The 17,017-nt window shown below is 45.3% G+C and overlaps 1 protein-coding gene across 1 annotated transcript in view; it reads right to left on the reverse strand.

The window, feature by feature from the left end:
* PTBP2 (polypyrimidine tract binding protein 2) overlaps positions 1–17,017 on the reverse strand; it is a 44,860-nt gene that overhangs the window by 20,879 nt on the left and 6,964 nt on the right. Inside the window, exons 2-3 of the mRNA XM_066597378.1 lie at positions 4,761–4,791; positions 2,804–2,879 (exon numbers count right to left, since the gene is read on the reverse strand). Coding sequence (XP_066453475.1) covers positions 2,804–2,879; positions 4,761–4,791 — 107 coding nt within the window. The remainder of the gene's footprint in view (positions 1–2,803; positions 2,880–4,760; positions 4,792–17,017) is intronic.

Here is a 17,017-nt window from a genome sequence, read left to right on the forward strand (position 1 = left end):
TTATGGAATCAATAATGGAGCATTTGGAGTGGGGGTGCTACAATACAGGCAGAATTTGTTCCAATTTTATTCTGCCTTTAACCCTTTTGCCTACAACACTGAAAAAAGCCATTTAATTACACAACTAAAACTCGGGTGTTGGGGGAATAATGATGGCGGATTGATACTCAACTTAACCCCTTAACAAGCGCCCATACGCCTTTTGATGGCGGCCATTAAGGGGCTTTATTCTGATGCAAATCGCCTGTTCATGGCACTGTATCAGAAGACAGACACTGGTCTGTTCCAGGGGAAGCGGGTGCTTGGCAGTTGTATAACCACCTGGCACTTGCTGTAACAGCGGGGACCGGAGAAACCACCGATCCCTGCTGTTTAACCCTTTATATGCGACTATACTTTAGTATAGCACTGTATTGTAATGTATAAGTATTATAAAAGATTGTGATATTCAAGTTCCTTTGTCGGGCAAAAACAAAAGTCAAAACCCACCTTTTCCCCTTAACCATGTTAAAAAAAACATCACACAAATCTGGCATTGCTATGTTTGTAATAACCCAGAGGAAGGGGGGGGGGGGGGGGGGGGGTTAGTACATTTAAGCTGCGTCCGATGCTTGCCATGAAAAAAAAAAAATTATACATCTATATCATACATACAGTATGGCAAAACCATTTAATTTTCCTCATCCTGCCTTAGGAAAAACACAAGGAATAGGAACAATGAAAACGTAGTATGAACAAATGCACCATTAACAATTACAACTCATCCCAAAAAATTTACCGTATATACCGGCGTATAAGGCGACGGGGCGTATAAGACGACCCCCCAACTGTCACCTTATACGCCGGTATTCAGTGGAGAAAAAAAAAAAAAATTTTATTACTCACCTCCCACGGCGTTCTGTCGCGCTCCGGCAGGATGTCGCTCGCTCCGGCAGGCTGTCGCTCGCTCCGGCAGGCTGTCGCTCGCTCCTCGTCCCCGCCGCAGCATAGCTTTCTGAATGTGGGGCTTGAAATCCCCGCTTCCAGAAAGCTAATACACACGCCGGCAGCCATGACATCATTGAATGGCTGTGATTGGCTAAAGCACACGTGGCTTCAGCCAATCACACTATTCAATGACATCATTGAATGGGTGTGATTGCTAACACGTGCGCCTTCAGCCAATCACAGACATTCAATGATGTCATTGAATAGTGTGATTGGCTGAAGCCACGTGTGCTTTAGCCAATCACAGCCATTCAATGCTGTCATGGCTGCCGGCGTGTGTATTAGCTTTCTGGAAGCGGGGATTTCAAGCCCCGCATTCAGAAAGCTATGCTGCGGCGGGGACGAGGAGCGAGCGACAGCCTGCCGGAGCGAGCGACATCCTGCCGGAGCGCGACAGAACGCCGTGGGAGGTGAGTAATAAAATTTTTTTTTTTTACACTTTTTTTTTTTGTATTACCGGCGCATAAGACGACCCCCGACTGCAGAGCAGATTTTTCGGGGTTCAAAAGTCGTCTTATACGCCGGTATATACGGTAAACAAAAAAATGCTAGAATTGCAGATTTTGTTCATCTTGCTCTTAGAAAAAAAATGTAATAAAAGCAATCAGTGTTCTACGTTCCCAAATCAGTTTCTTGTAAAGTTATGTATCTGCAGACTGCTCTGAGCAGCTTCTTAAAAGTGGTCTGCAGGTACCATAACGTTAAACATCGTATCACAGCTCATTGCTTTTGGGATGCGTCAATGAGCAGCAGGTCACATTGACTGGCAGAGGAAAGAAGAGAGTGTACTAGCAAGGCCCTGCCATGCACATAGAGAGGGCATAGCCCTTTGATCAAAAGTTCCAATATGACAAAACCCTTCCGTTTCTGAATTAGGGGACAAGTCTGGACAGCAAATGGCCGAGTCTTGAATAGAAAGCCCTCACAGTAATTGAAGATTCAGAACGCTATATCAGATTTCGGTGTAGTCAATAAAAGAAGTGGAAAAAATAAAATAAAGGCCCGCATCATTAAGGAGTTAACGGGAACCTGCACAGTATCTCAGTTTTGTGGTACTGTTCAAGAAGGTGGTGATCTAAGAATGTATTTTTTATATCCCCACCCTACCCCCACTCTATTGCAGAATGAGCGCACAACAATCCGAAGAGAGTCCGTCACAAACTTCAGCGGGTGACAAAGGGGTTTGTAGAGTGGGCGAGTATATAAAAGATACATCACTGGACTCCGTCACTTTCCCTAAAAACAACAATAGTTACCTCTTGGTGCTGTTGGGAGGTGACAAGCTTCCCATGTACACACCAAGTGTTTAATGGGGGACCACTAGTCAATTGGAAAGATGAGGGGAAAAATAAACATGGAACAGCGTAGCAGACAATAAAAGAACGGTAGTTCCCGGGTGATGATGCCCCTGCATGGCATCTATCATGGGTATCTATTAGACATACAAGTCATGAGCTTTTCATGACAACCATTAAACAGATATAGCTTTAGGGTGCCTGTCCACGAGCTAAGAATCATTGCGATTCCCCGCTCGCAATTCGCAGCATGCTGCCAATTGCTTCGATTCTCCACGGTCAGCCTATCAGATTAGGCGGAGATTCGTGTGCGGCTCCTGCTCCCAGGCGGCAGTTCCCACGGCGATCTGCCACAGGACTTCGCAACGCCCGTGGACAGGGGGCCTTAACGTATTTGTCAGAAGCTTTTTTTCAGTCTGGTACATGAAAAATATAAGGCAAAAAAGCAGTCCAAGCATCACTTATTTTAGCATTATCGTGTGAAAACACAACTGGTGCTCAAACTATAAACATTTACTCACCTGTAACAACAATGCTGGTCATGTTAGAACTGGGACCATTAAGAACACTTCCAGAAAGCAACTCGTCGGAACCTCTCTAAATGGGAAATGAACGGTAAGGTTAGTAGTCTGTTCCTGAAAGTGTCCAACAAGAACCTCGTGCTACATCAAATTAAAACTTCTATTTTGGTTTAACATGTACAGACTGCATGGTTTAATACAAGACAATTCAAAATGCGGTATGGAGCGATACACACTACAAGTTGAACTGTATTCCTTATATAAAGCTATGTTAATACTTTGCATTTGTTGCTTAGAGAGTTTCTAAACTGCAACTAAAAACCGGATGCTGCTTTTTTTTGCTGCAATTCAGAAATCCACAAAAAATGCAAAGTGTTAATGCAAACTAATAAAAGAATCAAAGTCACTAACTCAAAAAATCCTGCATAAATATGTAGACGCCACATGATCACTTTCAAAGTGATGCTCTTATAAGGCTGTGTTCACACCGGGCTGATTTCCAGCGAAATGTCTGCAGCGGACATTCCGCTGCTGATCAGCCGCAGACAGCCTGCCTCCAAACACCCACCATTTGGTGCAGGTTTTGAAGTGGGATTTATTGTGAATTCCAGGAATTCACCCCATCATTGAGAGGAGGGGAATTCTGTAGTGGAGATGGAGATAAAGATAAAATGGACTCCATTTCCACATTGGTTTTGTGAGATTTCTGCAGCTTGTGGATGAGATTTTCAAAATCTTGTCTACTTTGCTGCTACTGTAAATGCGGACCCTCCGCATGGAAATTCTATGACAATTCCGCCTCATGTGGACATCATCCAACACTGCATCAACGAGTTTTTCTTTTGCAGGAGCGTGGTGCTGTGTTCGACAATACCAGAAGATTGTAACTTGAGAAACTGATGAAAAAGAAGTTTAACATGCTGTCACAGTGCAGAGGGATTATCCCTATTCTTATTTGCACAAGGAAAGACTAGAAGCAATGGGATGAAACTGAAAGGGAGGAGACAAAAATTAGAGATTAGAAAAAAACTGACAGTGAGTGTGATCAATGAGTGGAACAGGTTACCACGGGAGGTGGTGGGTTCTCCTGCAATGGAAGTCTTCAAACAAAGGCTGGACAAATATCTGTCTGGGATGATTTCGTGAATACTGCATTGAGCAGGGGGTTGGACGTGATGACCCTGGAGATCCCTTCCATCTCAACCTTCTATGATTCTATGCAGAGTGTCCATCATCGTGCTTTATTCCACAGAACCAAGGCCGAATGCACATGGCCAGGTCGGGTCCCGACTGCGAGATCTCTCAGCGGAAGCAGACCCTGTGCCCCGATGCTGACCCCTGCATACCTGTTCGATGTCTTCTCTGTGCTACGGATGTGCTGGCTGGCGCGCCGCCACACATGTACAGTGTAGAAAATGGCGTGCCGTCACGCCAGCGATGGCACAGACCTGCAGCGATTTCAAGATAGACATTTTGGAATCGCCGCAGGACGGACAGCTTCAATTGACTGGAATGGAAGCCGTATGTGTGAGGCTCGCACTATAATAGAACATGCTGTGGTAGGTAGTTCACAGCGGGATGAGAACTGTAATCGTGGAGAATACAGCAGTTTGCTTATGCAGAACAGCTGTACTGTTCACCAAGTGATAGTGGCTGTGTCCCGCTCCACCCGCATAGCTTTTAAGTAGCTACTTAGCTAATATAGACTATGCAAAGATGATCGCTCAAAACTGTCACTCAAACTATAGTTTGAGCGATCATCTGTTGGTGTAAATGGGATCATAGGCTGCATTCACATTTGACTGTTTTCATGCAGTTCCTCATGAAACCCACATGTTATCTTTTGCTATGGTTCAGAAATGCATGTGTGAACACAGCCTCACAATATGTAGGCTAAGAATCTCCAAGCTTCCCCATATTGAGACCCAAAAAGTCAACAGCTTAAACAAGTGCTTACCTTAACGCCCACTGCAACATCAGTAACAATGCTGTAAGGAAAGAGAAGAGATTAGAGACTTTGCTCACTAACATTACTGCACAAAACTATCAGTAGGAGAGAAATTAAGTCTGCGCCCAAAACAATAAACTTCCATTATAGGAGCCAAACAAGGTTTAAAGCAAACCATACACAATGAACGGGATCAAGTCAGAGCAACACAAACCTGTACAGGAGCCAAACACAGAAACCAGCAGGGAAAGAATGCATTAAACTCCCTGATTAATATAAGCTGGGATCACAAAATCTGTTTGGCAAAAAGACCTGATGAAAATGACATTCCAGCCCGCGTGCGACTCACGGCCATATTGGCAGAAACTACAGCACATTAACCAAGACGTAAATCGTGTAATCTTTTGCTGCACAAAGTTGTGTTTCTGCATCCAGCGCTTGGCTGGGAGCTTCACGATTCTCCCACCAGAAGATGAGCATTTTACCAGCCAGAAACAGCGGCTCCACGAGAGTCACAAATACGTAGAAAACAATAACGGTCAGATACTCCCAAATAAAACGCTGGAATATTATTGTACAGATGACAAAACAAAATTCCACGTCATTACGAACATGTCCAATTCCCACAGGAGTCTAGTTTGAACTTCTGGGTTCTCCGATCCCAGCATGCCTTGCACCACCCCACAAGATCCCAGACACTGAACACGAAGGGGTCAAATTCTGCATGTGGGAGCCTGCAGCGGAATCTGACCCTGTGCCTGGCTTGTCGTCGGACATGTGCAATATAGAAAAAAAAAATATATATATATTTTTTTAAATCCCTGCTTTTCCTTCGCCATCGCTAGACGATGACGCGGAATCCAGGACCTTACAGCAATGTCAATGCCGGAAAGGTAGCAGGTCGTGCAGCTTCCATTGACTTCAATGAAAAATAGAGCGGAAATCGCAATCAGTCCGCTTGTGCGAGCGGACATCGCAATCGGTCCGCTTGTGCGAGCGGACATGTGAATGTTCTATTCTTGTCAATGGATGCGGAATGCCACGGATCATCCGTGCGGGTGATGATCACAGATTAGGAAATCCAAACCTGTCTGTGTGCAGCTGGCCTAAAGCAGTAGATCAATTGCTAAGCATTACCAAGATCTCAATCCCATGGAACCCTTTCTAAACTCCATCCATGGGAAGTCCCACCTTATAATTTACAAGACTTAAAAGAATCTGCTGCTAAAGCGCCTAGATGTCACAGGGCACCTTCATGGGTCCTCAGGCATGGCCTCCAATAGCCGTTTTATCGATACAAAGGAGGCCTAACATATTAGACAGGTGGTTTTAATTTAAGGTCGATTGGTATATGGGGGTGGAGTCATATAGGGGTCTTTGGCACACTAGCATATTTGGGTCAGTGTCAGTTTTCACAGACTAGCATGGGACATGCAGTGTAGATAGTGCAGAGACATAGGACAGAACACAGCTGGTGTCTGCAGTGCACTGGGCTTTCTGGCACCCGTTTGTACTGGTTCAACTGGCAGTTATGTGTATATGGCCGAAAGAAGGGTTTTCCTATTAAGTGACAGCCAGCAAACATCTTGGTACACAAATAAAAAGCCCATTTGAAAGTTTTGTAATATTTGTACAGCGATTTAGTCATTTACAGAACACTTTATGGCGTGTCCACAGTCAAAAAGCGCTAAAGTGGCGCGATTTTGTGCATCTCTGAATAAAGTACACAATTTGAGGGTAATGTGGCCAAGAAAAGTGCAGCAAACTGCAAAACGGGGCAAGGATTTAGTCTGAGTATATAGTGTGGTTTTCTCAAAGGAAAAACTGCAAATAGTAACGCATCAGAGTAGAAAACGGATGAGAATGTTTAAACTAAAATATTGGCATTTATGCACAACAGCTATAATCTTGATCGTTCCCCTTTAAAAAAAAAAAAGGAAAATAAGACATTTTAAATGACACAAAAACATGAAAAATAGATTTGCAGTTACATAATTAAGTGCGCAGATGTCTCGGCAGATGTTACAATACATCTTCAACAAGTAGGCACAACAGAAACAACACGAACATAACATGTTTACCACCAGGTTTTATTAAAGAGACATAAGTCATTAATGCCCAAATGCACCTGCAGGACCCCCACCCACGGCTGCTCCGCACCGACCTCAGGTCACCCAATCCTCAAGTCTAACTTTGGCTGCTAAAACTACCGGTATAGGTAAAAATGAGGATCTAACTGTTCACTAACTAGTGCTTTGCAATTTTAGTGTGATGTGTTTTAACATTAGAAAGTCCTATTGGCATTTGCGTTAAACGCAAGTGATATCGTGATCGCAAGTATGAAGGCACCCTAAGGCCAGCTTCACAAAGGTGTAACCGCATTTGCACACATCTTAGCGCGACCTTTTTTGTACTAATACACAGATATGCATTAAAAAAAAAAAAAAAAAGGATTTTACTTAGCCTTTTCTACTCACAGGGCTTCTTTATGTGCGTGCGGTAAAAAAAACAAAAAACAAACAGACACCGATGGAAACTCCTAAGCAGCATTTCACTAATCTCCATACATATTGCGCATCCCCATTGACTTCTATAGGAACGTTTGGTGTGCAAATATAATGCTAGAGCATGTTCTAATTTTTGGTTATTTTTAAGATCTGCATGCAAAAAACACGCATGTGAACGAACCCATGGAAATCAATGGATTCCATTCATTGCCTATTGCGGTGTGAAGCTGGCCTTAGGCAGGAAAGAGGAATGGCCAGTGTAACATGAACCAGCACACTCTGAAGAAGCCACAAGGGTGCATTCACACGGGCGAGTACGATATAAATCTAGGAAACTGACTCATAACACTTGTAAACCTACAATTTTCTTGCGAGAAAAACCTCAGTGCATGCGATTTTCACGTGCACAAAAATTGCATGCTTCACTAGTACATACTAAAACAAAAAAAAACAAACAAAAAAACCCGCACTCACGGAAAAAATCACATCTACATACAAGTATGATGCCTCATAGGGAACAATGGGAGATTTTTGAACAGAATAGTCCAATAGAAAAGTTGCAGCATGCCCCATCTCGCATCGTTGCAGGAGAAAAATAGCTCATGTGAATTAACCCATTGAAAATAATGGGCTCTTTTCACATGAAATTTCTATGCATCTTGCAACGCACAGTAATTCACATGAAAAAGAGAAAAAAATCCTGTGAATGCATTGCAAGGGTTGAATGCAAGAGAAACCGTTCTGCGTGCATTCCCTTACATGAGCCAATAAGAGCTTTTATCTGCTTGTTTACGTCCAAATGGTTTTCTGTTGGTAGACTAGTCATTCGTCCTGCAGTGCTCACTGAAAGGTGGAGGCCTAGACTTGCTGCGACTATGAACGACTACTATGACCACTACATACGGTCGTCCCCAACAGGGCAATGAAAGAAGTCGTTGAGTAGACACTAGTCATTCCATTTCAGCCCATTGAAACACGAATACACAGCGGCTTCTCACTCAGCATAAACAGCGTCACTCAATCTTTGAGCGACTGCCCGTTTGCAGTGAATAGAGGCGGGTGGCCGGAAGAGATCTCCAGCTGCTCCCCCCAGTCTGACAGACTTCTGCTCCTGTGTGAAAGCAAGGAGCAATATTCGTTGGGACGGCTGACAGTCGTTCCGTGTAACGGTACCTTTAGGGCTCATGTCCACGGGCAAAATGTGATTTAAAATCCGCAGCGGATCTCCCGCGCGCGGTTCCGCACCCCCTAGGGATGCATTGACCACCCGCGGGTAGATAAATACCCGCGGATCGTCAATAAAAGGTATTTAAAAAAAAATGGAGCATGAAAAAATCTGGACCATGCTCCATTTTCATGCGGGTCTCCCGCGGGGACGGCTCCCGCAGGCTTCTATTGAAGCCTATGGAAGCCGTCCGGATCCGCGGGAGACCTAAAATAGGAATTAAAAGCATTTACTCACCCGCAGCGGGCCGCGAAGCTCTGCTCTTCCTCACGGCCGCATCTCCCTTGCTTCGGCTCGGCGGATGTGCCCGGCGCATGCGCGCGGCACGTCGACGACGTGCCGGCGACGTGCCGCCGGCGTCAGGAATTCATCCGCCGGCCGAAAATGAAGATCCGGCCGTGAGGAACAGCTGACCTTCGCCGCCCGCTACGGATAGGTAAATGCTTTTAAATTTCTATTTTCAGCGCTCATGTCCGCGGGGCAGGAGGGACCCGCTGCAGATTCTACATGTAGAATCTGCAGCGGATCTGATTTTCCCCGTGGACATGAGGCCTTAGGCTCCATTTATAAACTCCAGCACAGAACGCTACACTATTTTGTTCAGTGCAATGTCAAGCAGACCCCATTATAGTCACTGGTGTCCCATCAGGCATAGTTCGTTTGCCTTGAGTCGGATCTGAAACTTACATCATTCTAGTTGTTAGTCTCCCATGATTGAGACAAGGGGAAATATAGTAATGCTATGTTCACACTTAAACTGCTACGGCCTGTTAAAAGCATGGGGGGAGGAGGGGCAGAGTATGCCCCCACTGTGCTGGCTTAGGTGGGGCCTACTGAGCAATTCAGACCTTTGATGATTAGTTAAAGTGTCTTGAGTCCTTACTGCCGCCCCTGCTAAACTGGCTTGCTCTTTTTGAATTTGCACCCTTTCTTGTAGTGATAACGCCCAAGGAATCCCTTCATTGTAGAGATAATGAAAATAGCCCTTTGCAGGTGATCCAATTGTCTGTCGGTCCAATACGCATTCTCCAGACTTCATTGAGATGGGACAAGAAAAAAAAAAAAAAAAAAAGGAGTTCATGACAGGGATTATCGGTAGAGATGAGCGAACGTACTCGTTTCGAGTACTTACGCACCCGAGTACCGCCATTTTCGAGTACTTCAGTACTCGGGTGAAAAGATTCGGGGGGCGCCGGGGGGCGGGGAGAGGCGTGGCGGTGCGGGGGGTAGCAGCGGGGAACAGGGGGGAGCCCTCTCTCTCTCCCCCCCCCACTCCCCACTGCTACCCCCCATGCTGCCACGGCACCCCCGAATTTTTTCGCCCGAGTACGGAAGTACTCGGAAATCGCGGTATTCGGGCGAAAAAGGGGCGTGGCCGAGCACGTTCACTCATCTCTAATTATCGGTGATTTGATGGTCTCAGCTCAACAGTGGTTATATATTTTCGAGCAGAGTTTACCACAGCTGTAGCGCATTAACTTCGGTTGCTGTGACACCCCATGGAACCTACAGAATCCCATACCTATGATCCTAATCATCTGACACAAATCACGTTTTCTATCCAATAGTAGGTTAATTCATGATATAAAATATGGCGGCCAGAGCTTCCTTATTGGAGGGCCTGCTAGGGAAATATGGCCAAACCGTTAAATTGGGTTTCTATCAGGAAGATCTGCACATCTACTTAGCAAGCCTTCGGTGATGTCATGACGACGACAGCAGAGGTTGGACCCAGATGGACTTTAAACAAAGCGTGACCGCACCTCTTCCCATTGTCGGACAGTTCTGCATTTAGATGCAACTCCTGGGTCTACCTTTCCACGTGTTCCTTGCCCCAGGACTATTTAAAACAACTTAACAGACTGGTATTTTCTATTTTATTCCTTTTTCCCAATTTTGAGTGTATTTGTAGCTCCTCATCCTTTCATAAAGATCTTTTTATTTTTTATTTAAGCACTACTAATCCTTTTTAGAACAAAGCTTTAGACTTTAGTCGATCTTAAACACTTAAAGCAATCTGAAACCCCGAAGTGTGTTAATTATGTGTCAGCTGGTAGAAACCGAGGTGGCTGACCTGGAAGAAACGATCAGTGGTGGCAATAAAGCGTGTTAGAGCATGCTGGGCCGTGCAGGGTGCAATTTAGGCTCCATCGTGCATGAGTGCAGGATCCGGGGAGCTGAAAATAAGTCAACCCTGCGGCCTGCCCCCGAGTGTAGCGCATCACAAGCTGGTGACTGTCAGATCCATAGGCCACGTTACTATGACACTGTTTCCTATGCAGTAAGCCAACAGGCATATACTCACCTATACCCACTGTGCCTCGCACCACCGCTCTGTCTCTCCCCCTCTTAAGTCACTTACAGGCTTCCTAGACAGTATACATGATGTCACAGGCTGCTGTAGCCAATGACAGAGCTCAGCGATTGGTTTCAGCGTCTTTGTTTACAGGCTACAGTTCCACCTGTTCACAGGATGACAAACGCCTGAGCAGAAAACAGCAGGCAGAGGAGAGTATATGCCTGTTATTTTACTACAAGGTGACTAGGGTTTCAAGAAAAAAAAAACCAAAAAAAAAAAACCCTTGCATAACCCTTTTAGGCCGCATGCACACAGGCAGGTTGGATTCCACATGCGGGAGCCCACAGCGGAATCTGGCCCTGTGCCGCACGTACCTGCATGTTCTTTTTTCTGTACTGTGGATGGTCCGCACAAGTCGCCATCGGACATGCACAATTAAAAAAAAAAAAGTTAAGTCTCGCTTTTTCTACGGAATCTGCAGCCCAACTGCAATGTCAATTGCGGACGGGCCGCAGGTTGGACAACTTCCATTGACTTCAATGGAAGGCATCCATGTGGAATCTGCAGGAAAATGGCGCGTGCTGTGATTTTTCATCCATAAGCGGAAACCACAATTGGTGTGCATGAAGAATCATTTGTGCATTGCATGCTATGGGTGGTATTTGCAGTGGAATCTAGAAGCAGTCGCCCACTCCGGATTCCGCAATTTAAATCTACCCATGTGCATTCACCCTTGAAGACGCACTGTATATTAGGAAATTCCAACACATTGTGTTATTTGAGCTGTAGATACAGTGGCCCAGAGAACCCCATTAATAATTAACACATCTTTCATTACAATAGGAAAAATAAGCAGCCAGTTTGCTTACCATAGAAAGACGTTTAGTAAACAGACCCAGGCAGAGCAGCTCTGTGCCGTCAAATCGCCTGTAAAGTTTTGCTGTAAACCAGCAAATACACCAGGATTTTGATGGGGCTGTTTGAAAAACTGCAAACAATTCTCCATACTCCCTGGAACTGGGAGTTCAATGATATTTGTCTAGCACCAGTTATTTGAAGTACATTTCCCCCCTTTATACTCACACGAACGTATGGTAAAACACTGCGCTTAAACCGCAGCGCTTTACCGGGGTGTGGAACGGCGTATAGTCAAATGTTTTGCGTGCATGTGACAGCATCTTACGCACGCAGCCATGGCTTTTTTTTTTTTGTAAATTTTTTTTTTTTTTTTTTAAAGTTTTCCTTCTATTGGTTATTAGCAACATTGTGTGAAAATGCAGCACATGCGCAATGCGTATGTACAGCGTTTTCGTACACACACAGAATAGGGCTCTAAAGTGCAAGATACGTGGTAAAACAACCTGCCTCATTCTTTTTTATTCACGTATTATATGCAATGAATATACGCAAGTTTGAGTAAAACAGCGAAAATCAATGTATTAGATAGATAGATTAGCATACATGTGCACATCACACACGTGTAATACACAATTCAAATAGGCTCATGTGGGCACGGCCCAAGGCTGATTTTGGTGAAATTTGAGTAATTCACCGCTTTATGGCTGCGCAAGTCAGATTTTCTTCTGAATCATAAGGTCATTAGCACCACCCCTGCAGGCGGAGCCAATACCAGGCAGAAGGGAAGTGGCAGCGGGACCTGGGGCACAACCTGGGTAAAGCCGGATCAGTGGTGTAGTGTTCAGTTCATTGCAGAGTCGGGACAGTGCTACAACTAAGCACAGCGCCAATTAGCCGAGACTTGGGCAATCTGCACAGTATACAGCAACATGTCCCTGCTCATCAGTGCAGAAGGAGTTGCTGCCGCCGAGAGGACAGTACTGTAGGAGGGGCCAGCTGAGGACAATGGGGGGAATCTGTGCAGAGAACAGTACAGGGGGCTGTAGAGGAGACCCTACAAAAGGGGTCTGTGGAGAACATTATGGGTGGCTGACAGTACATGGACAGGCTGAGATTACTAGCCGATGCTGAAACAGCCACTTAAAGAAACCCAGCTACATGGCAGCATGCTGGTATTTTAGTGGCCCTACGGGTGTTGACAGATTCCCTTTATATATGTACTGATAATCAGTGTATATTAAAAGGAGGGGAGGGGGATTTCAAGGCTTTCATTGATGACATCCTCAGGATACGTCATCAATAGTTAATCGTCTGGGGTTCGGCTAATCAGCTGTTCAGGTGTGCCCACTGTCACCGGCAAAACACAGTAAGCAGCAGCACATTTCTCCGACTTGTATATTGGCTGGTGCTGGTAATTGTAGGTGTAGCTCTTAACTTTTAATTGGAGCTGCACCTGCAATTATCAGTGTCAGCCATTCCACAGGGGTCAGAGCGATCTGCTTCCGCTCTGTACCCTGTGTGTGCTACCAGCGACAGTGGGTGCCCCAACAGATGATTGGTTGGGGTCCTGAGTGACAGACACCAGCTGATCAATTATTGATAGTCTAGCTGAGGATAGGAATTATCAAAGACTGCCTGGAAAATCCTTTTAAGGCCGGTCTCACATGACTGGATTTGAATTGCGGATTCCGCGATTTTATGATCCACAGTGATAGGCAGTTCAATCAGATACAATCAGATACACTAAATTACACAATTCCACTCACATTAGTGGGTTGTAATTGCATAATCCGCTTGCGGAAAATAAAATGCAGCAGGTTCTATTTTACAGCGTAATCTGACCATAGAGCCCATTGTGCTCTATGGTCGCGGATATACCCATAACCCATATGCAATTACATTGCGTATGGACTGAGGGTGCCAGCGTCAACGCTAAGTGTTGGTACGGGAAATAGAAATACAACAAAAAAGCCGTACTGTGCATGACTGCCTATGTGAGTACGTGGTCATACGCATTATTATTCCGCGACGCATGCAGGGCTACCAGCCAGGCTCACTGTCAGAATCCGCTGCAGGCTTCCCGCATGCGGCAAATGACCGCCCTCATGTGAGCCCAGCCTAAAGACGCCTTCATACAGGCGAGCAAATCATGTGAGATTTGTGCGTTCCAAGATGCAGATATGAACCCCATGCTTTTGAATGCCGTAATACACATGTGCGATGTTTTCCTGCATGGCACTGCAATGCGGGAAACAAATTGCAGTACGTTCTTTTTTTCTACGCGCTCTTACATGGCCCGCCCATTGTTTTGAATGGGGCCAGCGGCAACATCGGAAGGTGTCTCATTGAGAACAATGGGGACACTCCGCAATCCTCCTGAAAGACACTCAGAAGTCATTCAGTAGTCGCTAGTCATTCCACAACTTAGTGTCAACAGTCTTCGCTCAATCTTCGAGTGACTGCCTGCCTTCAGTGAATGCAGGTAGGCGACCGGCCCACTCCGCCTACATTTTTGGCAGCACAGGAGTGTCAGCGTACTGTGGAAAAGGCCCCTTTAAGCCTTAAAAAAAAAACAAAAAAAAACACACCAGCGCCTCTGAAAAACTCGTCTGGATTGGTAGTCAAAATAGATGCCAGGCACAAAACTAGAAAAACACCTGCGTTCCAAATACTCAACAGCCAAATGACAATCAAAAGTGCAATACTCTAGAACTCAGCTGCGTCCTATTGTGCATTTGGCGCAAACCTCTAGGTGTACTGGCTACCGGACTATAGCGATACATCCACCCTGGTACAAGAACAGCACTATGTATATCCAGGGCAGGTGACTCAGAAGAACTGGAATTTACTAAACTTTATGCCAGTCCTAAGCAGCAGTGAGCAGGAGAAAGACATCCCAAGTTGAAGACTTGGCTGTCCATGTACCAGAAATACAAAAACATGCCATGGCATAGATTTTCGCTTTATTTTACACCATTTTACAAAATTGCACTTTCTAAATAGTTACATATCTGTGCAGATGCAAAGCACATTTCCCCTTAAATGCCCTGCCCTTAAACCCACTGTATGTAATGAAATAAAGTAACACCCATAGCTGCCAAGGTTCGGCTCAAGGACCATATTCTTGCACATACTACAAAGTGCAGGGACACCGTTGGCCATCTGATTGATGTAGCATGCAAACTGTACGAGAAGCTACTAACTACGGTACTATAGCTACACGGCTGATTCATTATACTCCTTTATACAAGTATACTAAACTGCAAGTTTATTGAAGACATTTGCATTGCACTTTTTTTTTTTGCAAAGGAAACAATCAGTATTATACTTTTGGGCTTTGTTACTATATTAGATACAATAATGTAAGTTTTTCTCACCCTCATGAAACGTATAGCTATTACAGGCCGTTCACAAACCCTAATCTCATACAAGCCATTGTTTTGTCTGCCTTCACACCACAAGGCTCAATTATCTCCATCATGCTGCATTATGAAGGCGGATGCAGTGGTCACAATAAGCAGAGACCCCCTCCTCCCCTCCATCAGCAGACAGAGCCATGTAATGTGCTGACTTCTCTCTGGATCAATGCCAGGATACAAAAAGGACCAATTCCATATGGCTGATACTTCCATTGCCAGACTGTCCTTAAACAGAGCTTCCCTTATCCAATGTCTTTAATGGGCATAAGAGTAAACAGCAGACCACAAAATTACATAAATAATGTGCTAAAAGGAGATGATATATCCAAGTGCCAGGATTACAATGTGTAGTGGGAAAGCTGCTTACTCTCATTGTCCAACAGCTATCAGGAAACAATAGGCTGAGGGAAACCTCAGACAATGCGAAAGCATCACCATACAAGGAGGGGCACAATAACTGCTACATAGGGGTAGATACAATGGTCTATTTGCCTTAAAGGGGCATATACTAATGCAGTTTCATGGGGGGGGGGGGGGGGGGGGGATGTAAGATTTGCAACAAACAAGAATGGACATTTCACAGGAAAACTACACCTGACTCTAGCTTACTACATCAGTCACATTTGGCGGTGGAACATAACTGCATTGTAATGGTACCTTTAGGCTGCATTCATACAGGGCGGATTTGCCGCTGTTCTGCCGCAGCAGATCCGCCCGCGGCCGCTAATCTCGGGATTAGCCAGCCATGTGGATGAGATTTCTCAGAAACCTCGTCCACACGGGACGGCTAATCCGCTGCGGTAAATCCAGTTGAAACCGCGGCTTCAAAAGATCGAGCATGTCTGTTTACAGTCGTTTTTTTGTTTATTTATGTTACAGCCGCGCTCTCCTCTATTGAAGAGCCGGCCGCAACGGAAAAGCATGCGGCCGGACCGCTTCAAAGCCGCCGCGGCTTAAACCGCGGCAGTTCTCCCGGCGGAAATCTCACGGTTTTTGCTGCGGCCAAACCGCGAGATTTCCGACGGGAATCCGCCGTGTGTGAACCCTGCCTTATTATCTTCACTAGATGCACCAATCTAAAAACATCAGCAACAACGTGCTTCCCAGCGTGGTATGCAAGTGACAAGTGAACCATCCGATGGGCAGCTCACCTCCAGTTCTGGTCCGTTGTGCCCCCACTTAGTCTATACACACGCAGTCTTAACGGATGTCTCCAGTTTAGGCTGCAGGAGACCTTTGGTGTTTCAAGCATTCTGTGCCTGCACCACACTAGTGGATCCGGCACATACGTATCGACTTGTTTATTGTTCTGTTGCTGTATCCTCTTATACAGGGAATGAACGATTCTTATTTGAATGAGCCTACGATGCAGGGACGCGACTCGTGCGGTCAAATGAGAATCGGCTCTTCTAAAAGGACCATTAGAAGTTGAGAACCTGTTTTCAGAAACTTCTGGCAATCCTCAAACTGTCTTTAGCACCATCTCCTGTCCAACAGAAACTTTCTCCTGCATATGAAATGTACACAAGACCGATTTCAAAGTGAGCCGATACCTTTATAGCAGTCAATGACTGAGCAGTGATGTCTGCAGTACGGCACCTGATCAGTTGCTTCAGCACTCATAGGGGACAGCATGTGACTGTTACTGCCAAACAGACTGCCAATGCCGAGGAGAGTACAGCCTCCCAATTTTATAATATTTGAAAGAGCATAGAAAGAAGTTAGATAACATCTCTAGTAACCAAAATTGAAGCATGTTAAGGCCCATTTAGACAACGATTATCGCTTAAAATTCGCTCAAAAGCCATCTTTTGAGCGATAATCGTTGCGTGTAAATGTGCCCATTTTTCACTTTTCTGCCGAACGATGAATTTCAGTTTGGCATGAAATCCATTGTTCGTCAGAACAGCTGATAGGAAGGACCGCACGCTGTATTCTGCCCGGGGAGCGCTGATTAC

This window comes from Eleutherodactylus coqui, chromosome 3, assembly GCF_035609145.1.
Source record: "Eleutherodactylus coqui strain aEleCoq1 chromosome 3, aEleCoq1.hap1, whole genome shotgun sequence".
NCBI classification, from domain to species: Eukaryota; Metazoa; Chordata; class Amphibia; order Anura; family Eleutherodactylidae; genus Eleutherodactylus; species Eleutherodactylus coqui.